This window comes from Natrix helvetica (genome assembly GCF_964273705.1).
Source record: "Natrix helvetica genome assembly, chromosome: 8".
Lineage (NCBI taxonomy): Eukaryota > Metazoa > Chordata > Lepidosauria > Squamata > Natricidae > Natrix > Natrix helvetica.
This window is the reverse complement of record NC_138559.1, coordinates 10,296,743-10,320,183: the sequence shown is the minus strand read 5'-3', so window position 1 is coordinate 10,320,183 and position 23,441 is coordinate 10,296,743. Positions and strand designations below refer to the sequence as shown.

Genomic DNA, 23,441 nt, shown 5'->3' with positions numbered 1-23,441 from the left:
TAAATTCAAAAGTATGCAAAGCATGTTAGTTAACTAATTAACTAAATAAATAAAATACAAAAAAATAATAATTTTAAAAGTATGCATATATAGACCCACATATATTATTTTACCCGGCAGCTGACATTACAGCTCCGGCTGCTTTGGCTAAGCACTACAAAGTTAGGACAAGCAAAGTTGGTTCGTGCGAACGGAACTCTGCGTTTGGGCTTAAGCTGACTCACAAAGACAGCGTGGGCGCGCCCCTCTGTTTTCGCAGCTCTACGGACTCCCTCGTGGGGAGGGAGGGAGAGAGCGCTCCTCGGCCCCCTCCCTTTCCTCGCCGCGTTGGCGGCTCGTCCGTTCGTCACTTCCGGCGCACGCACGCCCGGCCGGGACCCGGAAGTGGAGGGATGGCTGAGGTGTCAGGATGTGCCTGGCAACCGGCGAGACCGCGGAGGCGGCGAGGGAGGTGAGGAGCGAGCCGGGGGAAGGACGCTTGCGAGCCTGGCCGCCTTTCTGTTCTCCGTCTTGGGTTCCAGGGCCGGCCTGGGCGCTCTGGTAAAGGAGGAGGGGGCGGGAAGGGGGTCGCGACCTGTGGGTCGCCCCGGTTTTGCCGTTGCCTAGGAGACCGGGCCTGTCGCTGAAGCGCTTGGGCGCCTCTGCCGACACAGAGACGGCAGGGTAAACCCCATGGGCTTTGTGGTTGCTGGGGATTGAATCTATCCTCGGGAGATAAGGTTGATGTGCCTTCCAGGGCAGCGCAGACTACAATTCCCATAATTCCCGGGTTGATTTAGTTCTTTGTTTTCAACCTTGGCCCCTTGGAGATGGAGGGACTTCCACTCTCAGAATTTCCGCCCCCCCCTCCCCAAATTGGGGAAAGGGTGGATTTGAAAGTCACCCATCTCAGACTAGAGTGAAGGGGTGTAGGGTTTCCTGCCTATGCAGGGGGTTGGACTAGAAGACCTTCAAGGTCCTATTCCTACCCCTATTCCTATTCCTACGCCTGGTCCTATCCTATTCCTACCCTACCCTTATTCCTATCCCTAATCCTAATCCTATTCCTATCCCTATTCCTATTTTATCCTATTCCTATCCCTAATCCTATTCCTATCCCAATCTTATCCTACCTGTATCCTATTCCTACCCCTACCACTAATCCTATTCCTAATCCTATTCCTATCCTATCATATCCTTATCCTATTCATGTTCCTATTCCTATTCTAATTCTGTCCTGTCCTATCCTATCCTATCCCATCCCTATTCTATTCTATTCTATTCTATTCTATTCTATTCTAACAGCACAATGCATGTTCTTGTGACCAGAAAGCTAAATGTCATTGAGAAAGATTTTAATATCGCTCCCCCCCCCCACCTTTATCTTCTTTCATCATGTTTGACCTTAGGCCATAAATAAAGGTAGTCTTTAGACTTACGGCTACAATTTGAGCCCTAAATTTATTAAGCATTAATTAAGAAATTTGTTCGAGTTTTGCACTATTTTAACTATTTTTCTTGCCACCTTTCTTCAGCGAATCACTGTGGTTGTTAAATTAGTAACATAGTCATTAAGTGAATCTGGCATCCTCGTGGACTTTGCTTGTCGGAAGGTCGCAAAAGGGGATCACGTGACCCCCCCGGACACGGCAACCGTCATAAATATGAGTCAGTTGTCAAGTGTCTGAAGTTTATCATGTGATGCTGCAACGGTCACGAAAAATGGTCATAAGTCACATACCAGTGTAACAAATATCAAGCAGTTACTAATAATATCAAATTATTACTAAAATCCAGTGAAAACGCAATTTAAAATGGAAAATTAGTAACATAGCTGCTAAGTGAATCTGGTTTCCCCATCGACTTTGCTTGTCAGAAGGATGCAAACGGACTCCTGAATATTGCAAGTGTCATAAATGCATCAATGGTCAAGCATCTGAATGTCAATCATGTGACCATGGAGAGGCTGCAATGGTCATAAGTGTGAATATTGGTCATAAGTCACTTTTTCAGTGTTGTAACTGAACAGTCACTAAATGGACATTTTTAATCACGGCAGCTGTTCAGGGTTATGTACAGTTTCTACTGAGAAAATGTCTTAATTTTTATCACATTTATGTTCTATTTTCCCTATTTAGTTTCCAAATGAGATGACTTATTCCAGTGTTTCTTCCATGGAACTATTAAGGAATGCAGCTTGCATTAAACATTTGGTGTCTTCTGCCCAAAGATTACTGTTTTTTAAAGGTAAGCAGGCTATTGTATAACTTTTTTAATGTTCTATTGAACGTTTAAAAGCACATCCTAAAACCAACTGAAGTTTTGCTACAGCAATTATAAATATCTTTTTATAACTGGAAATTACAGATCATGAATTCTTTTGTGAAGGGCTTCGTTCTATTAATTGCTTCAAAAATATATGTCAGTCTGAAAACAACAAAAAAGACATATATTTTCTAAATATGGCCAGGAACAAGATCTCCTGATCTTTCTGCTATGTTTTAGAGCTTATAAATGTTAATACTAGGAAGGTTGTTTGTTTGTTTGTTTCTAAAATTCGGGGGTGTCTGTGTAGGGAAGACAATTTAAAAAAAAAAGAAATTATGCTTCATATCTGTACAAAGTAGTATTCAGCCAAATGCTGATCATCATTTCCTTTTTCAGATAGAATGAAAAAAACACAATGACTGCTGTATGCTAAAAGTGTATAGAGTAATTGGAGAATAGATGTAACATGCCTTGAGTTAGATATTATCTCTCAGTCTTACTTTTTGGGGGCAGAGGGAATAAAAGAAGCATAACTCCAAGCATATCATTTTGAACTTCCCGGAGGATATATTGGCTAACATACATTAATTTGGTTTCATGGCATTTCATCTGTTTTAGCTTGAGTGAAAATGCTACCTTTTAATTAATATTTTTCAGCTCCCACTTGTTCTATTGGTTCCGGGGATGAATCTTGTGCCTTATGAATCTGGGCTGACCATAAAAAGGTAGCTTTTTCTGTGGCCTAGTTATCCTGATCAGAAATGGGTAGGTGAGTATCCAAATCTTGGATGAGTAAGAATGACAAAACCTAGTGGGATCAAATAACTGTCGAAATGTGTTTGATTTTTTTAAGTTTCAGTAGCAAGAAATTTAATGTTTCCCCCCCAAAAAACCTGTAAAATTTGAGATGCCAATGTTTATTAATCGTCTGATGGTTTTTGTGGCTGACAAGTGAACAATACAAAAATAGCTTTAAGAAAGAAAGAATGATTAAATTGAATTATGTGTGCTAGGCACTTGTTTCAGAAGATATCTTTCCTGCTTCTACCATTCCTTTTATGTAAAACAAAGCCTATTTTATCAAGAGTGGCTAAGGATGAACAGGTCAGGGCAATCAGGGAGCTGTCCAGCATGAACACAACAAGACAGCTGTCACTTAGCAACAGTACCTTCATCTAGGCAATTATTATTTCCCTGTGAGTTTTTTTTGTCACAGAAGTGAGTACGCCCCCTCACATTTTGTAAATATTTAAGTATATCTTTTCATGTGACAACACTGAAGAAATGACACTCGGCTACAATGTAAAGTAGTGAGCATACAGCTTGTATAGCAGCGTAAATGTGCTGTCCCCTCAAAATAACGCAACACACAGCCATTAATGTTTAAACTGTTGGCAACAAAAGTGAGTACACTGCTAAAATGTGAGGGGGTGTGCTCACTTCTGTGATATACTGGATAACATACTGCCAGATACATCTAGAAGCACCAGTTTTGGTCATCTGTCTCAAAATGCTGATGACTTTTTTCTTTGAGTTCTGGACTATCCCTGATTGGCTTGGAAGAGTGACATTCGTTTAGACACACAAAATATTGGATTTGTCAAATGTTCTATTCTGAATTAGTTCAGTAATCCTTAAACTGCCCTGTAAGTCAGTCCAGTGGCCTCCATGTTGCAAAATTGAAGCTTGAAACTTTGTATGCCAATAAATCACCGTTAGTTAGCCATAATTTATTTTTTTGTAGTAAGGGGGTGGGGAGGATAATAGATCTTAAACTGGCTTGTTTGGCTTTAGCCAAATGTGTGGACTTTTGTTCTAGTTTATAAGCCATGAGTTAAGACTTAGCATGTCAGGTCATCCAGGTCACTTTTGCTAGTTTTGCTAATTTTGTAAAATTTTATTACACTAAAACATGACAGTGCAAATAAATTAGACCAGGGGTGTCAAACTCAAGGCCCGTGGGCCGGATGCAGCCCGCAATGTGGTCACATCCAGCCCGCAGGGCTGTCCTGGTCTACCCAATGCGAAGACAAAAGATCAGACAGCATAGCTTCAGCCTGGTCTACCCAGTGCAAAGAGGAAAGATGAGCCACAGTGGCACAGTACTGTAGACTACTGACTGCCAGCTGACTGCAATTTAGCATTTCAAATCTCACCAGGCTCGAGGCTCACTCAGCCTTCCATTCTTCCAAGGCTGGTAAAATGAGGACCCAGATTGTTGGGGGCAAGAGGCTGGCTCTGTAAACCACTTGGAGATGGCTGTGAAGCACTGCAAAGCGCTATATAAGTCTAAGTGCTATAGCTTCTGCCCGGTCTACCCAGTGTGAAAAGATGAGGCCAGCGTACCTTCAGCCCAGTCTACCCAATGCGAAAAGGAAGTATGCCAGCGGTTTGGGGAGTAGCGTCAAGCTGGTCATGCCCACCCAGTTGGCCATACCCACCTAGTCGGCCACGCCCGCCCAGCCCTCAAATGAAATTGAGTTTGATACCTCTGAATTAGACGTTTTAGTTCTCCCAGCCAATGTTTACATTTCTTGATTCATAGTTCCCTTTTAGAAAACATGCTGTTGCAACAACATATTTCAGGTGTTCGCACTGGAAGAGCTGAACTATTTAAAACTACATGAAAAATGTTTCAGAATGTTCCATGTGAATCTGTTTGCCACCTCTAACAATTCTCAATCTGGCTATTTCATTCAGCAATCATTCCTCTCTTCCCAAAGTTCTTGCTTGTTCATAATTGTTAGTCTTGCTTATAACCTTATAACTGTATATATAATCCTGTTTATAATTGTTAATTATAAGAGCATTGTTTCCTGATTTTAGTGAATGCATATATTTTTAAAAAAAGGAGTTAGCTTGCATTTGTTCCTTTATTCAACCATCAATAAATATTTGATCCTTGGGCTTTCATATATTTTCTGAATACATAACCTTGTACATTGTGTTGTTATGGAAGGTCAGGGCTATAAATACTGTCAGATAAGAATATACCCATGTTTGTAAAGAAAGGTTTCTAAACTTTGGGCTGAATACTTGGCAGGAAAAATACTTTTTTTCTGAAAATTATTCATTTTTTTAAACGAAGAGTGATATATTTCACCATATGGCTTCCAACAGTTGTATCTGTGGGATGCCAGCCCAGAATTTTAAACAACAGATGTCTTGTTTTTCTTCATTCCAGGATCAGCTTCTCTTGCCTTTTCCCTGCTTCCTGGCACTTCAGTATTTCCCCCGTTGGGTGTCCACGGATACTGAACACCACATTGAGACAAATTATTGTCACTGGACTCCTTGCTGCTGCATTTTTCATATTATATTACTCTGCTTTAAAATACAGCTCCCGGGACAAAAAGCTGCACAGGTAATCTTTCTCTGGTGGATTAAAAACAAATCCAAAGTTGCCTACCTAACAAAACGAGACAGATCGCCTTACATTAAACGTATTCATTGTGTGTTAATACCCCCTCCATTTCTGTATAAACTTAAATTGGTTCGAATCTGGGCCTCCCCTGATTTAATCTCTACAATAGCAGTCCGCTGAAGTAGTAGGCTGGGCTGAGTGTTGGTGGCTAGTCCAATGTCACTCCGGGAAAGACCCAGCTGAAGCGTTGAACCCCCAAATCAAGCCAGTGAAATGTAATTGCGTAATTGTTCTTACATATGTGTGTTTCCGCAGCGATCAAGTTCAGCCTGATTGACATTAGGGCTTTGTCCTCTCCTTGTTTCCTCTGCAGCCTTCCCGGGTTCAGTGAGACTTGCTTCTGAGCAGTTCTTCCGTTCTCTCTCTCTCCCAGGTACCTTGCCCGAGTTACAGACACCGAAGCCACAGACACGAGCAACCCAAAGCTGAATTACGGCATCATGGTGGATTGTGGAAGCAGTGGGTCTCGCATCTTCGTTTATTGGTGGCCAAGGCACAATGGCAACCCCCATGATTTACTTGACATCAAACAAATGCGGGACAAGAACAGAAAACCAGTGGTTATGAAAATTAAGCCAGGTACTAGGGGAAGTCCTACCTATTCCTCAGCTGCTTCTTTGCCTATCAAGCAACTCTTGTCAGGCCAAAGATTTGGCAATATTTGTTTCTTAAAATGCAGCGGATTCTGCCTTTTTATTTGGTATCTGCAAGACCCCGGTCTTCCCACATTTGTCCCCCTGTTTTTCACTTATTTCTTAAGATTCTTAACGCTTAAAAAAAAAACTCAAAGAAGCAAACAGGTTTCATTTCATTTAATTTTATTAAAAAGTGTGTTCTACTTTCTCATGTTGATGTTGTCAGATTTTTGGATTTCAGGCCTGCCACACTTTCTACTGTGGGAAAATGGGAGGGGGGCTTAGACAGAGTATAGGTGATGTGTAGCCATAATAACATTCTTTCTCACAGAGTCAAGGTGGCTTTTGTCCCTGCACCTGGATGGATGTGATTGGGAGGAATCTTTCTTTGTGGCATTGAAGGATTGGAACATGTGATAGGCTTGTGGGTGTTGGGGTGGGGTCTTGAACTTTCAACTGGGTGGGAAAACCTGGAAACTTTCAGATTCGGGTTTTCCCAGATGTTCCAATAAGACATCTCTAATAATGGAACTTTGTGGAAACTCCTTTCGTTGGGGGTGTTTCTTGGAACTCTGACAGATGTATGTTTAAGTGTATTTATCTCTCTTGCTCTCTAGGCATTTCAGAATTTGCTACCTCTCCTGAGAAAGTTAGTGACTATATTTTTCCACTTCTGAACTTTGCTGCTGAACACATTCCCCGTGCAAAGCACAAAGAAACCCCTCTGTATATTCTCTGTACCGCAGGGATGCGAATCCTGCCAGAGAGGTAACCTGAATATCTTTCGTTCCTATTAATCTTTAATAGAAAGATTTGCCCGCAGAAATAGATCCTAATTTACAATTTAATCCATTTCAAATCTTGCAGCCAACAAAAGGCGATACTGGAAGATCTTCTTACTGATATCCCAGTGCATTTTGATTTTCTGTTTTCGGATTCTCATGCTGAAGTGATTTCAGGAAAGCAAGAAGGTAAGAATACAGGCCGAACCAAAAATAATTGGAATTTTAGCCAGGAGTGTGATGGAATATGTAACCAGAGAAAAAGTGAGAAGGCATGGTCCTGAAAAACTGAAGAAAAGAGGCTTCATTATTGAAAGTATCTTAGTTTAAAATAACAGAGTTGGAAGGGACCTTGTAGGTCATCTAGCCCAACACCCAAGCAAGAGACCCTACTCCATTTCTGACAGATGGCAGTCCGTTTGCTTCTTAAAAGCTTCCACTGATGAAGCTCCCACAACTTCTGAAGGCAACTTCTGTTCCATGGGTTTATTGTTCTCACTGTCAGAAAATTTCCAGGTTGAATCTCTTCCTGATCAGTTTCCATCCATTATTCCTTGTCTGGCCTTCAGGTGCTTTGGAAAATAATTTGACCCCCTCCTGTCTATGACAGCCCCACAAGTATTGGAATGCTGCTATCCTGTCTCCCCTGGTCCCTCTCTTCACTGGACTAGTCATGCCCACTGGTGGTGGCAACATGTGGTGGCAACATTTGGAAGGGCTGACTCTAAAAAGTACTGACTTTTTAGTTTTTGCAAGATCAGAAGTAATTTAGGAGAGGCCTGTGTTTTGTGATCACTGAGCTAGCTAGAGTGAAACTGTCCAGTCCAAGGTTCCCCTTGCACATATGTGCTAGTCGTTCCTGACTCTAGGGGGCAGTGCTCATCTCCGTTTCAAAGCCAAAGAGCCAGAGCTGTCCAAAGACGTCTCCGTGGTCATGTGGCCAGCATGACTAAACGCCGAAGGAGCACGGAACGCTGTTCCCTTCCCACCAAAGGTGGTTCCTATTTTTCTACTTGCATTTTTACATGCTTTCGAACTGCTAGGTTGGCAGAAGCTGGGAGAAGTAACAGGAGCTCACTCCATTATGTGGCACTAGGGATTTGAACTGCCGACCTTTCTGATTGACAAGCTCAGCGTCTTAGTCACTGAACCATTGCCTTCCCTGACAAAGAATAGCGTACCAATATATATTTATTAAGATGCCCTGTGCAGTCTGTTACATCAGCCTGAACCTGGTCATATATTTTAACAAAATGTGCAAGAGAAGCACATACTGTTAACTATCCTAATATTTAAGACAGGGGTGTCCAAACTTGGGAACTTTAAGACTTGTGGACTTCAACTCCCAGAATTCTGGGAGTTGAAATCCACAAGTCTTAAAGCTCCCAAGTTTGGACACCCCTGATTTAAGACCACATAGGACACAAAATAAACATATGCAAGGAAGGAACTTTTACATATGTAACTGTTACGTGCAAAGGTTTTCACATGAGCTGAAAATTCACTTATTCAGGATAACTATCAGCAATACAGTTCAACATGCAAACACTTTGCCTTCGTAAATATTTGGTGTGTGTGTGTGATCAACAGGAACCAATGTATTAAGTTGTGGGACATTAGGGGCTTAATGAGCTAAGGAGCATTCCCTTCTTCAATTTTACAGAATGCTGAACTATTTTCAATTGCATATATGCGTGTATTTGTGTGTGTATGTGAGTTTTCAAGAAAGCAGTTTGAATTTATATAGATAGATAGATAGATAGATAGATGATAGATAGATAGATAGATAGATAGATAGATAGATAGATAGATAGATAGATAGATATTTGATATATCTGTTTTGCTACTGTTTTAGTTTTGTTAAGATGTTCTTTTTTTAAAAGCCCCCAAGCCACCACCACCACCCCGTGATATTATAATATTTACATTTTTTACATTTTATCCAGGCGTGTATGCATGGATCGGCATCAACTTTGTCCTTGGAAAATTTGAACATATGGATGAAGGTAAGGGCCTTAATATTAATTAATTCAAAGAATTGCTAAAGTATCATCATTAGTGCACAGTTTCCTTCCTCCTCTGGCTTTATTCTTACAAATGGAAATTGCTCAGCCTCAGTACTTGGTTAACATAACAATTCTCTAAATCTGCTTTATTAAAGAACAAAAATCAAGACTTATGCAGAAAACATTTCTGTTAGTGACTGTCTCTCAAATCAGTTCCAAATCAATCTGAAATAGCTCATAGGATCAGTTTAAGCCCTCCGGAGGCTTCAGGGAAGCTTCCTGAAGGTCCCTGAAGCCTCTGGAGGGCCTCCGGGGGGGGGGGGGGGGAGGCTGTTTTTGCCCTCCCCGTTCCCAAACTGCCCGTTTGCCCATAGGGCTGTATTTTGCGCTCCAGAGGCTTCAGGGAATCTCCTAAAGCCTCTGGAGGGCCTCCGTGGGGTGGGGTTAGGCTCTTTTCACCCTCCCCAGGCTCCTATAAAGCCTCTGGAGCCTGGGGAGGACGAAAATGGCTTTAAAAAAGGCTGAACTCAGCTGGCCAGCACGCGCATGTGTGCTGGCCAGCTGACAGGGCAACGCCTCGCGTGCCCTGACAAATGGCTCCGCGTGCCAGAGGTTCGCCATCCTGGCTGTATGGGAAGGGGAGGGTTTTCCAGTTGTCTCCACAATTGATAGGGAGATGACAGGTAGAGGAAAAAGTACGCTGCACTAGGAGAAGACTCTATGGTGGGGGAACTGAACGTCCGGTCAGAATTGAACAGGGGGCTTCCGGTTAGGACCTTTGTGGCTCCCGGTGTTTTCTTTTTTGTGGGAAACGGGTCCAAATGTCTCTTTGAGTGTTTAAGTTTGCCGACCCCTGACTTAGCCAATGTCTCCCTTAACAACAAGAATCCGGGTCTCGGTTGAGGTCGTAAGTCAAAAAAAAACCTGTACAGTCAATGCAAAAAGGGAATTGATGCCCTGTTTTCAGCAGTGCCTCTTCCCCATCTTGTCTTCTAGAGGACGAGGCGGTTGTGGAAGTGCATGTTCCTGACAGCGAAAGCAAAGAGGAAGTTGTCCGGAAGAGGACCGTGGGTATACTTGACATGGGTGGTGTTTCAACTCAAATAGCCTATGAAGTCCCTAAAACTGTAAGCTTTGCCTCTTCACAGCAGGTTATTATCTGTACAACTTTCCTTCTTTTGTTTTCCTGCATTTTAACCCATATCCATTGATTCATTTTCTTTTGCACGGTGTGAGTCCTCGTGCCCCCCCACGGTCTGCGAGCAGTTTCACCCCGCATGAAGAGAAGGAGCTGAACTCCTGTGTCCCGTCAGCTAAGCAATCCATAAAACGTTATTTTCCATTTCATCCGTCAGTGTGCTAGAAATGTTGTTTGCTTACGATGTGGAGCTTACTTGGATAAATTTTGCTGTTGAAATTAGCTTTTTTTTTCATACTGTACATAAAGAAAATTATGCACTGTTAACATAGCTCGCGGTTACTATTTGATGCGATTTCTTCATGGTTGACGTGTTGCGGAATGCCTTTTTAAAAATCATTCTAAATGTACCATATTTTTCAGAGTATAAGACACACTTTCTCCCCCCCCTAAAAGAGGGTGAAAATTTGGGTGCGTCTTATACACCGGATGTAGCCAAAAACGTGAGGCACGGAGGAGGCGATGGTCTGTGGCAGTACCTGCGGCCTGGAACAGCTGATTGGGGGTATTCTGGGAGGCCGATCCACCCGCCAATCAGCTGCTCAGGCTGCAGTAATGTGCTGAAGTTCACCTGGCTGTTTGCTATTTGCTGCAAGGAGGTGTCAGAGTTTGCAGCAGCAATCACATTCAGAAAGCACACACAAGTATCTGATTCAGCAGGATTCATTAACTTCTATATATAATATAACACATTAAGTAAATATACAGTACCAAAAGCAGGTTTTCCAACATGGTAGTTCAGCAGAGAAGTTTCAGTTTTAGTTTCAAATCTCAGCACAGCATGCAACTTTAGTACAGAATAAGCCACACCCTGGCTCCTTGCTGTCAGCAAATACTGTTTGTTTCCAAACAGCCCTCAATTCTCTCACACACTGACAGGACGCTAGCCAGGTGAATACAATGGATGCTGGTAGGCAGAGGCAGAATTTTTTTTTTCTTATTTTCTTCCCAAAAAACTAAGGTGCATCTTATACTCCAAAAAATATGGTAGTAATTGTCAGGAAAATTTTAATAGGAACCGCTATTTGTATGGTATACCTGAGTGTAGCCCTCAGTACAAGGAAAATCCTGACCTACAGCCTTTTGAGATGAAAAAGAAACATTGGATTCACTCATCATGCTTAGCCATAACAAGGTTTGTTTGATGTTGGCTTAGTTGGATATGTAACTCCAACCGTTGTGCCTCATTGAATGAATCATGGTGAAATAGCAAAAGCACAGTACAGTGTGGGAGTTCACATATTTATTTTTTGCTGTTCTGAGTAGCTTTTTTACAAGAGGAAAAATAAAATCCAGAATTTTCCTTTTTTTAGTACAGCAGATTTTTCTAGCTTATTGTTGCTCCAGGCTTCCTTTTCTACATTATTTGTGCCTTCTGCACCACTGGGGGCTTTTTGAAATTGAACACAGATATGAATTGTAAATAGCAGTAAGCATGGTGTGCTTATTTAACTCTGGCTAAAAACTCAGAGATAAAAGAAAACCTGAATATAGGGGCTCTGAAAAGTCCTGCTCTCAGAAAACATCCTTTGAACATGATCAGTCAAACATTTAATCACTATCAACAGTGGATTCATTTTTTAACTATGGTGTCTGTAGTCAAAAACATTTAACCTGTGTTTAGAAACAAAACCACAGTTAAGTATTACAGCTACATAGGGCTTTAGGGGTTGTATCTGTAGAATATACCTGATCTGTGACAAGAGAAATCCACAAATATAAATACTGCTTGATTTTAAGATTTGATCAAAACGTATGGCTTGTAAAAACCTCTGCTTACTTTTAGGATCAAAAATAAAGCTTTTCTTGGTGCCAGGATAAGTGTACCAAGAATATTTCAATTGCAATTAAGGTTTCAGCCTAGAAACTAGGAGACTATGAGTTCTAGTCTTGCCTTAGGCATTAAGCCAGCTGGGAGACTTTGGTCCAATGACCAGGAGACAGGGAGTTCTAATCCCGCTTTAGGTATGAAGCCAGCTGAGTAATCTCGGGCAAGTCCCTCTCTCTCCACCCTAGGCAATGGCAAACCACTTTTGAAAATTTATTGAAAATTACTGTAGAGGAAGGAAAGTGTAATATTTGCTAGCATAGTCTATATGGGCAAATGCTTAGCTGTCCCTGTAGTTGACAAATATTTGGACATTGGTGTTGTTTCCGTTGTGCAGGGCCAGAAAACCAGTGTCTTTCCAGATGTATCCCTTTGTATTAAGCTATGATGGCTGGAGCTGTTGGAAACTTGTACCCGAGAACATCTCGAGGCCATCCGTATCCATCCTTGGGTTACCGCTCAGGTGTTTTCTGTAAACAGCTGTTGGCAAGAAGGTCTTGAAACCCAAGGAGCTGGAAGTGTTCTTGACTAATCACAACCTGGGGAATGAAAACAGCAGAGATGAACTCTGCCTCTCAATCTCTCTCTTTGGTGGCCGGCAGGAGGAGGTGGCCAAGAACCTACTGGCGGAATTTAACTTGGGGTGTGACGCTCACCAGAATGAACATTTGTATCGCGTCTACGTGGCAACTTTTCTGGGCTTTGGCGGTAATGCTGCTCGACAGAGATACGCAGACAACATATTCACCAACACAGTATTGAGAAACAGGTGCAGCACCGCAATGAAGTTGCTTCCAAATTGTAACTTTCGTGACACTCTTAGCATAAAATCTCTGAAACAGGCACATGTCGAAATAAAATAAAAAAAGAATGTTAGATTGCCCGTCTTAAAACACAGTATAAGCTAGGGGTGACTAATAGTGACTTGAGGCTACGTGAGTTAATACGATTAGTTGTCACGTCAACTGCAAAAGGGAAAAGTCTGTTTACACAATTGATTTAACACAGCTGGTTTCCCGCAATCCCATACAATCCCAGATTGTATGTATGAAAATAATTCAGTGTTTACAGGAGAGGCCCAGATGTGTTTGTGTTTCAAGATGTTTCTAGGCCACATTTCTACCAACTCGATCCTTGGCTTTTCAGAATTGCAAATCTTTCATCAAATGACAATGACATTGCAACAAGCAAGGTGTAGAGAAGTGTAAAAAAAAACTGCATCAAATATAGCATGGTCATCTTCATTCTAATTAAGTAAATCACCCGGAAAATGAAAATTAAAAAAAAAAAACACTTTGCTAGATGCCAGAATGTAAGAACTAAATTGAGGGCTGGGAAGCTTTTTATATGAAAGGCCCTAGTTCAGCGGGGGGGGGGGGGGGGGGGGGACGACCAGCCAGAAGTAGAAATTGATAGGAGATGGTGTCAGATCCACACCTTTGGGTCTGCTGTCATCAGGTGGGTTCCTTGGTTTGGAGGACGGTAGCTACTAGGCCCTTTACACATCACTCCATGTGGCTTAGAGTTATGACTGAGTTAAGATCAGCACGGCTTGTTCAGACAAGAAGTAATCCATGGCTTGGTGCTTTCCCAAATATAATTGATGGCGGGCAGAACCCAACCTGGCAGGGAGGAGGGCTCCAGTACAGAATCTGAGTCACTGCACAACTGCAAAAGACTTACCACTGCCGCCATCCAAGTTCCTGGGAGTCTTGCTTGCTTCCCAAGAGAAGGCTGCCACTCGGAGGAGATTCCTGTATTATAGGCAGAACATAATAAAGTAGTTAGCTGGAACTCTGCACACGCGGCTCTGGTTGTTGATGCCTGACCCTATAACTGAACTGCAGTGATTTGGTCTAGATCAGTGTTTTTCAACCTTGGCAACTTGAAGATGTCTGGACTTCAACTCCCAGAATTCCCCAGCCAGCGAATGCTGGCTGGGGAATTCTGGGAGTTGAAGTCCAGACATCTTCAAGTTGCCAAGGTTGAAAAACACTGGTCTAGATGGTTATGCTCCCCTAATCCCCCCCTCCTCACAAAAGGATACTTTTGTCAGGGCAGAAGAATGAGGTTCCACATTTCTGATTGAGACCTAGCTCCTTTTGCCTGTTTCATTGATTGTCCTTTTGGTGTCCTTTGATCCATTCTGCTTGCAGGCTTCTTGGTAAACCGATCGGTCTGACCTCCGAGACTCCCTACCTGGACCCTTGCCTGCCCTTAGACGCTGAGGACGAAGTCCAGCAGAACGGGCAGACTCTGTACCTTCGAGGGACAGGAGATTTCCACTTGTGCCGCGATGTCATTCAGCCTTTCATGAACAGGACCAACGAAACGCAAACGTCCCTGAATGGCATTTATCAGCCGCCCATCCATTTCGAGAACAGCGAATTCTACGGGTTTTCGGAGTTCTATTACTGTACCGAGGACGTCTTAAGGATGGGAGGAGACTACAATGCTGCTCAGTTCCTCAAAGCTGCAAATGTAAGGCCCAGACATATCCCACAGAAATTAGGAGTAACTTCAGAGCCATTAGGAAATCTAGCCTGATTTAATCGGGCTCAGGCTGGAGATCGCATACAATAAGAACACCATACAATAAAGCCCCTAAATTAACACATTCTGTAATGTCATAATTTTAGATAGTAAATCTCTCATAGGGTAATGTTGATTCGAAAATGATCTTCGTTATATATGGTATACCAGAAATAACAGGACAGCCAAAATTTGTCAATAAATCAGGAAATAAATTATTAAGATAACAACTATATGTAGGAAATAATGATAACTAGTTGATAACCCAGCATTGCCCAGGTATTTATTTATAGGGGGGAAATGTCTGGACCAAACATCATTGCTAATGTTGGATTTTCCCACTTAACCAGAGGGAGCCCCCTTGTGGACTACTATAAAGCCATTACCATGCGCTGTACAGTAGAAGCCATTTTATGGCAGTACAGTAGAAACCATTTGAAGGCACAACAGGCTGTATCTTAATAGAACACACACCCCGAGGGGTGTTAGGGTTATCTTACCCCCCCAGTATTTTTTCCCAGAGACTTAAGGCATCAGGTTTGGTAGAAATTGTTTGAGGCGTTCCAGAGTTATGCTGCTGGAACATACACACACAAACACATCCATTGTTTATATGTATATAGATAAAAAAAAGAATCAGAATAACTGAATGGTAACTAATCAAGTTTGGGTGACTGTATTATTACTTCTGGGACATCATTTATATAAATAACGTGCGTATATTTATTTCCATAATTTTTCCCCCTCAGGAATATTGTGCTACAAAGTGGTCTGTTCTGCGGGAAAGATTTGACCGTGGCCTGTATGCCTCCCATGCAGATCTCCATCGAGTGAAGTAAGCGTCCACATTCTTCTGTGCCTACATGTGGTCTCCTTGCCAGAGAGAGACCCCAAACTGAATCCCTTAAGTTATTCTTTCAAGGAAGACAAGACGTATGTATGTATGTATGTATGTATGTATGTATGTATGTATGTATGTATGTATGTATGTATGTAAGTGTTATGTCAAAGCACCTGGTATGCCCAAATATGGGAGGGAGCATACTGCTTCCCTTTGGCCTTTCAGCTCCACCCTTTATTTATTTATCAGGACAAATGCAACACAAAAATGGTTTCCTGCCTGGAAGTCTCCTAGGGTGGAGCTGAAAGGCCAAAGGAAAGTAGTATGCTCCCTCCCATATTTGGGCATACCGGGTGCTTTGACATAATACTTACTTATTTCCCTGGCTCAGCTGATAAGGGAGGAGAGCTTGTGGCTTAGTGGATAATACAACTGCCTAGCATGTAAAAACAGCCCAGGTTCAAATCCCAGTAAGGGTATGGCTAGCTGATGAGAGCTAAATAGCTTGAAATAGATCTATACTAGTCTCCCTTTATTTATTTATCCGCACAAATGCAACACAAACATGTATGTATGTATGTATGTATGTATGTATGTATGTATGTATGTATAAAAATCAAAGTATATATATATAAAAGAAAGAAAGAAAGAAAGAAAGAAAGAAAAAGAAAGACATTGCAATCTCTGGAACCTAAAATATATTGCTCACTTAACTTAACTTTCATTAGTCTCTGCTAACATCGTCATAGCGTAAAAACTGCCATTAAAGAGGTATCTGCCTTTATACACCATTAATGAATTTGAATATTGAGCGTGTGATAGGCCAATTCACCCGCCTCCCACTTGTAATTAGCTTTGTCGTTTTTACATCAGGCATGTTAATCGATGGATTCTATTCCTTCTTTTTTCCATCGTATGTATGTATGTATGCATGTATGTATCATGAAGTTGATTTACAAAATTCAATATTATGTGGTTAATTGTTTTCACCCAAGATTTTGCTTTATCTAAAAAGAAGTCACGATTGTACAAATTGTGTCAGCATAATTTGCAACCAAATCTAGAAACACCAAGGCATCTTTTTCCCAAAGCCCCAAGTCTCTTGCTTTTTTTTTTTTTTGAAATTTTGCTTTATGCAAGGTTTTTAGAAAATATAAGTGTAACATAAAGTGAAGGAAGTTTGAGATAGAAAGAGAAAGGAGGGCGGGATAACATACAGCAGTGTTGGCGAACCTATGGCACGCGGAGCCATTTGTCAGGGCACGCGAGGCGCTGCCCTGTCAGTTGGCCAGCACGCGTGCGTGTGCTGGTCAGCTGAGTTCACCTTTTTTTAAAGCCATTTTTCGCCCTCCCCAGGCTCCAGAGGCTTTATAGGAGCCTGGGGAGGGTGAAAAGAGCCTCCCCCCCCCCGGAAGCCCTCCGGAGGCTTCATGAGCTTCCCTGAAGCCTCCGGAGCGCAAAAAACTGGCCCTACGGGCAAACCGGAAGTTTGGGAACGGACTTCCTGTTTGCTCGGAGGGTCGTTTTGAGCACTCCGAAGGCTTCAGGGAAGCCTCCTGAAGGTTCCTGAAGCCTCCGGAGGGCTTCCCAGGGGGTGGGGGAGACTGTTTTCGCCCTCCCCATGCTCCTATAAAGCCTCTGGAGCTGGGGAAGGCGAAAAAAGCATGCAAAAATTTGGGGGGGGGGGGTTTCGCCCCTGTAGTGCGCGCATGCATACTGGGGGGTGTCATGCATTACATTATGGGTGTGGCACGCCTGCACACGACCCCCCTGTGCTCCCCCCACTTATGACACGCGAGCCAAAAAAGGTTCGCCATCGCTGGCTTACAGAATATATGTGTATTTTTCCTTTCGGTACAACTGTGCCTCTTTTTGGTCACCAGGTGGCTTCCTTTCCCACTAGATAGAAAATAAGTGATGGACGAATAGGAAGCGAATTATCTTCCATCTCTGGGAGACAGTGGTGTTTTGATGATACATGCACATATCCTCTCTATCCAGAGACTACGTTGGCTATTATTAATTACCAAAAGTCATAAACGTGGTTTATGGTTACTGCAATGATTCAGAAAAACTGCCTGGGTTAACTGCTGAAAAGTTCCCCTCCCTGAAAGCCCACTCCACAGGGCCCGTTGTTTGCAGCAAGTTGCACGAGAGGTTTTCACCCCACACCTTTCATTCCTTTTCATTAACGTACAAGCCCCCCCCCCTCCTCCCCCAGAGGAGGGCTTTCTCTTTGTTATCGCACGGCTTAATTAGCCCTTCGAAGGAGGCATTTTAATTATTTTGGAGCGAATCCAGAGCATGTGTGCGTAAATCCTCGTTAACAACAGCGGGATCTTGAATGTGCAATTAAGTGCTTAAGGCCGGTGGAATTTAGCTCATTCTTCTTTTGGATTGTGCCGTTTAGCTCTGTTCCTGTCTAAATAACAACCCCATTTGGACGCGGTCGCTTTATGTTTATCCTTGCAGGTATCAGTGCTTTAAGTCAGCCTGGATGTACGAGGTATTTCACAATGGCTTCGGTTTTCCTGTGAACTACAACAGCCTCAAAACAGCCCTTCAAGTCTACGACAAAGAGGTGCAGTGGACGTTGGGGGCCATCCTTTATCGAACCCGGTTTTTACCTTTGAGGTACTGTAAGGTTCTGCCTCCCCTCCTTATCCAAGAAAGTAAAAACCCTCGTGGCATTTCAAAAGGAACCTTTTACTGAACAGGAGGGATGGCAGGACGTAATCAGAGCAGGCCCTGAGGGTCCTCGGGCAATACCGTTAGAATAAAAGGAATTAGAGACCCCTCTCAACAGTCCAATGTGGACTCAGCCAATCCGCAGGTGTGAAGATATCATTCTTCCGGCCGCTCTGAGAAAGCAATACCCACGTGGCCCTCCCTCCACTTACATTCCCCAAGAGGTGAGAAAACTCCAGGCCGCTTAGGTGCCAGGCTAAAGGTTAGAGATCAGTAGAAGAAAGGATACAGGATATATGGCAGGGGTGTCCAAACTTGGGAACTTTAAGACTTGTGGACTTCAACTCCCAGAATTCCCCAGCCAGCCATGCTGGCTGGGGAATTCTGGGAGTTGAAGTCCACAAGTCTTAAAAGTTCCCAAGTTTGGACACCCCTGATATATGGGATAAAGTATAAATGAAAGCTAAGGTCCCCCACTTCCCCTGAAAAATGGCAGATTCACAGATCTGACAGGCACCCCCTTTGAGGCGTTACCACGTTACTTGTGAAATTCAAAGGCTTCCTTAAGGCGGTTTGCCTGGCACAATTTTTGCTGCGGGGGGTCCTTAGTGCTCCCTTGCGCTTGCTTTTCTTCTTGGAGACATTTCATTGCCAAGCTCATCCTGCACCAAGGATGCCCCAGTTCAACCCCGAGCTACAGATATCCTCTCTTGTTGTTTCCATTCTTGCTGCTGTCCTTTTGGGATTGCTGCTAGCCGTGCAAATAGGAAAGCAGGAATCGGTTTTCATAGCCGTTGGTGTCCCAGGAACACTTGCCCACTTGCAGTAGAAACTTCCTCTGTACGTTCTAAGACAGGGATGGCGCATCCTTTTTCTGCCAAGCGCCTGGAAGAATAATTTGGAACAGAGGGTTTATGATGATGATTGATGTGTGGAGCTGCCTGTTCCTTACTTTTTGGGGCACGCTTTTTTTCCTCCTCACTTATTCCTCTTGCCCTAGACACTGCAATTTATTTTATCTTATTGTCATTGCACCTCGTACAACTAAATTAAACGCCATCTTCGGTGTACATTATTCACAAAAAAATGAAACAAAAACACACATTCTATACAAATGAATTGAAAACCCCTGATGTTGCATTAATGCTGCATTATACCGTAGAATTCAATATAGGTACTGCTCTGGGATAGAAGCTGCTTTTCAGCCTATTTGTCCTTGTTTTTATTGTCCTGTACCGTCTGCCAGATGGTAACAGTTCAAAAAAAAAAGGGTGCCCATAATGAGATGGATCTTTAAGAATGTTTTGAACTTTCTTAAGGCAGCAGGAGCTATCAAGCTCTTCCATAGAGAGGAGAGGGCAGCCAATGGCATACATATTTCTTACTGGTTTTTTAGGGGGATTGCTCTTTTAAAATTAATTTTATAGGATATTGGGGTTTTAAATGCTGTACATTTTAAATTATTTACTTAGCAGTACAGTTCTGTATATCTTTTTATCCTTCTCTTATTTATGTATTTATCCACTTAATATTTTAATTGTTTAAATTTTATAGTCATTTATGATGTATTTTGATATGGACTGTACACCACCCCGAGTCCCTTTCGGGAGAGGGGGCAGTCTATAAGCGCTAAGAAATAAATAAATAAATGATCCTCTGGGTTTCATCAGGCCCTGGGGTGCCAGTCTCCCCATCTTATAGATGTTTGGGCAGGGTAATTTTTTCCCCAAATGAACATTGGCTTCCAATGAGATTCTGGGTATAATTCAATGCGTTATTGGCTTTAACCAATAAGGCCTAAATGACCCGAAACCCCACCCCAGATACCTTCAGGGCCAACTTCTCACATTGCCATCAGTCTCCCCGGTGTGTATGTCCCAGAAAAGTGTCCCCCTACCTTTCTGTGCCGAGGGAGACCGGAACCCAGAAATAGAGTTTTGGAGGTGATGGCTCCTGTTTCCTGCTGCGACCTTGTTGTAGAAGGCTGGGTTAGCTCCTATCCTGAAAGCATTCCAGCAACTGGTTAAAATGGATCTTTTCAAAAAGAACATTGGGAACATTACTAAGGCAGAGGTGTCCAACCTTGGCAGCTTTAAGACCTGTGAACTTCAACTCCCAGAATCCTCCAACCAGCCATGCTGGGGAAGTCCACAAGTCTTAAAGCTGCTAAGATTGGACAGCCCTGAACTAGGGTCTGCTTTTTCGTTGAATGCTCTGTTTCATCTGAAACAGATCTCTGAAACAAACAATAAAAGGTTCGCGCCCCAAAAATGTTCTTTACGGCTTTCCAGCGGTATCACTTTTGCCCACATTGGCAAAAATGTTGAGAAATCTGTAGGAATGCTTCAGAATACTCTGTTGTGTTGTTGGGGTGTTATTCATCCATCCATCCATCCATCCATCCATCCATCCATCCATCCATCCATCCATCCATCCATCCATCTATCTATCTATCTATCTATCTATATTTATTTCTATCCTCTATTTGTCTGCCTGTGTATCTATCATCTATGTATATCATCTATTTCTATCTATCTATGTATCTATCTATCTATGTATCTATCTATGTATCTATCTATGTATCTATCTATCTATCTATCTATGTATCTATCTATCTATGTATCTATCTATCTATCTATCTATCTATCTATCTATCTATCATCTATCCATCATTTATTTCTATCATCTATCTGTCTTAGGGAATTTATATTGCCGCCCATTTGCACATGGCGACCCAAGGCAGCTTATAAGAATATAAAACCTCACATAAAAACAATAAATCAAATAAAAGAGAGAATCATCTAATAAATTAATATAGTAAAACCACACCCCGCCCCAACGACAGCACATCATATGAGCCATTTAATGGGCTTCATCCCGCTCCGTGTTTCCCAGACCCGCTGGCAGAACCAGGTCTTCAGCGCCTTCTGTGGAAGAGTGTCAGAGTGGGGGCCGTTCTAATCTTTGGGGGGAATGATGTTCCAGGGAGAAGGAGCCACCACAGAGAAGGCCCTTCTTCTGGCTCCCACCAGGTGTATCTCCCTCGGGGATGGGATCCACAACATTCCCTGCCTCCCTGCTCTGGTGGGTCGGGTAGATGTGACCAGCAAGAGACGGACCCTCAAATAACCCAGTCTGGAGTAGAACCGTCTCTTTCATCCTCTCTCCTCTCCTCCTCCCCCCACAGAGACATCCAGCAGGAGAACTTCCGGGGCAACCACCCCCACTGGCGCAGCTTCGCCTTCGTTTACAACCATTACTTATTCTTCGCCTGCTTCTTCGTCGTGCTGCTCTCCATCCTGCTCTACCTGCTCCGCCTGCGGAGGATCCACCGGCGAACTCTGCACAGCGGCTCCTCCCCTCCCCTCTGGATCGAAGAAGGCCTCCCGTCACAGAAGATCCCCGGAGGCTTATAAGCTGCTGACTGTGAATCTCAGAGCCCTCCTCCCCTCCCTCCACTCAGGGTTCCTCTCGTTCTCTCTCTTTCTCTCTCGCCTTCGGAGAGGCTTTTCCTGAGTCCCTACTTGCAGTCTTGGAACCCGAGAGGTGGAATTTCCCTCTCTGGAGGACTGCGGGAGGGGGGAAAGCTAGGTCAAACTTGGCTTGACAAGGCTGGGAGTGGGGTGGGGGGCTCTCAGCCAAACTTACTTTAAAACTCTTAACTTTGAAAGCAAATGCACTTTGACTTAGGGACAGGGGGGCAGACAGAAAAGCAGGAGAATGCAGTGAAGACTTTGTGCCAGTACGTTAAATGGGAAAGTCTCAAGCAACTCGTTTGTTCAGTAAATGTTGGATGGGTTGGTTCTCTCCTTTGGCTGTAAGTCTGCGGTTAGGGTTTTCCTGGGTCTGAATGCTGGCTTGCTTCCCTGAGTCTTGTGGGCTACCAGTTCACTGCTGTGTGCCATGTTCTTGAGCCACGCAAAGCACAGGGGAAGGGCAGCCTCAGCCTCTCCTGCCCAGCAGCAGAGACCTTGACTGTTTTCTCTTTCCCCCACCCCCAATAGCTTAAACAGAAGATAGATGGATCAGTACTGAGGCAGCCCTTGCCTCTACAGTCTTAAAAAACACAGCAGAGAAGTAAAAAGAGAATCGGAGGAGTGAAATATGCATTACCAGTTCCTAATTGTTGCTCGGTTCAAACGTGTCCTCATTTTAAATCATGGGTGTCCAACCTTGGCAGCTTTGAAGACCTGTGAACATTTAAGACCATGCTGGGCTGAGGAATTCTGGGCGTTGAAGTCCACAAGCCTTAAAAGTTGCCAAGGATGGACCCCTGTTCTAAATTCTCAATCAGGACCACGGATAACGAAAGCTCAGTCTCCAAAACAGCGGCAGCCCCGTCTGTTAAGATGTAAAATTCCCCTCCTTGCAAAACGGTGTGCTACAGGAAGCCTGGTAGGGCGTGGAGCTTCACTCCGGTTGGAAATTGGAGGAGCGCATTGCACAGCCAGCCTCCCTGGACTTCCTTTGTGTGCGTGTGTGTGCGTGTGTGTGAGTGTGTGAGCAGCGGCTCGTGTATGTACGGGTGTCCATGTGTGTGAGCGTGCACCTGTGTGGCATTCTATGGTCTGAGCGTCATTTCAAATGTTCGTGATCATTTGGGACAAGTGGTGGGGGGGGTGGATTGGGAAAAACAAGAGTAGCAGTGGGATGGTAACAAGTACGCTGTTACTTTCTTATTTCTGGATAACAGAGCCTTTTTTTTTTTACTTGACAAAAAAGTGTCCATAGTTGAAAACAGCATCGATGTGATTGTTTTATGAAATATACAAACGTCATCGTCTTAGGAACCCACACCGGGTTTATGAAATGTTTCTCGACGGTACCTCACTGAAAGCTGTTCCCAGCTGTTGAAGGTGGGGAAAATAAAAACACCCATTAAAGGAAGTTGAATAAGCTTGCTGAAATTCCATTAAAATACACAGACCCTGTGGCCCCAGGAGGGGGTGGATCTCTAGGAGACGTGATGAGTCTCGTGATGGTGAACCTATGGAAGTGGCGCACAGAGCCCTTCCTCTTTGCTCTTCCGGGTTCTGGCATGCCAGCCAGCTGGTCTTCATGTGCACGGGAGCGCCAGACATGCTTGACATGTTCACGCAGAAGGCCTCGAGCACGCTTGGAAGGCAAATGGGAATCAGGTTTGCTAAGAGCCCGACGGAGAGCCTCCGGAACAAAACTAAGAGTGAAGAAAAGAAAGGAAGCTGAAGTTCTTTGTCTGCAAAAAACAGAAAAGTCTAACGCACTGTCGGTGAACCTTTCC

The 23,441-nt window shown here is 43.4% G+C and overlaps 1 protein-coding gene across 3 annotated transcripts; it reads left to right on the top strand.

The window, feature by feature from the left end:
- Positions 1 to 336: 336 nt before the first annotated feature.
- ENTPD4 (ectonucleoside triphosphate diphosphohydrolase 4) lies at positions 337 to 23,077 on the top strand. 3 transcript variants are annotated; one of them, XM_081960877.1, is made up of 14 exons: positions 337 to 451; positions 2,118 to 2,226; positions 2,905 to 3,016; positions 5,432 to 5,611; positions 6,045 to 6,250; positions 6,924 to 7,074; positions 7,174 to 7,277; positions 9,035 to 9,094; positions 10,091 to 10,221; positions 12,723 to 12,889; positions 14,277 to 14,601; positions 15,402 to 15,487; positions 17,966 to 18,127; positions 21,369 to 23,077. In XM_081960877.1, the coding sequence occupies exons 3-14, from the start codon at positions 3,009 to 3,011 to the stop codon at positions 21,595 to 21,597; spliced, it is 1,809 nt and encodes a 602-aa protein (XP_081817003.1). In that variant the 5' UTR covers positions 337 to 451; positions 2,118 to 2,226; positions 2,905 to 3,008; the 3' UTR covers positions 21,598 to 23,077. The 3 variants fall into 3 exon arrangements, with proteins under 3 accessions (XP_081817003.1, XP_081817004.1, XP_081817002.1); XM_081960878.1 differs by having other exon boundaries at positions 10,091 to 10,245; positions 17,966 to 18,074; XM_081960876.1 differs by having other exon boundaries at positions 10,091 to 10,245.
- Positions 23,078 to 23,441: the final 364 nt, after the last annotated feature.

What these genes read in the sequence shown, in the direction of transcription:
- ENTPD4 (XM_081960876.1), top strand. An exon ending in GATTTCAGGAAAGCAAGAAG is followed by an intron (nt 7,278 to 9,034) that starts GTAAGAATACAG and finishes CATTTTATCCAG; the next exon opens with GCGTGTATGCATGGATCGGC. An exon ending in AACACAGTATTGAGAAACAG is followed by an intron (nt 12,890 to 14,276) that starts GTGCAGCACCGC and finishes TTCTGCTTGCAG; the next exon opens with GCTTCTTGGTAAACCGATCG.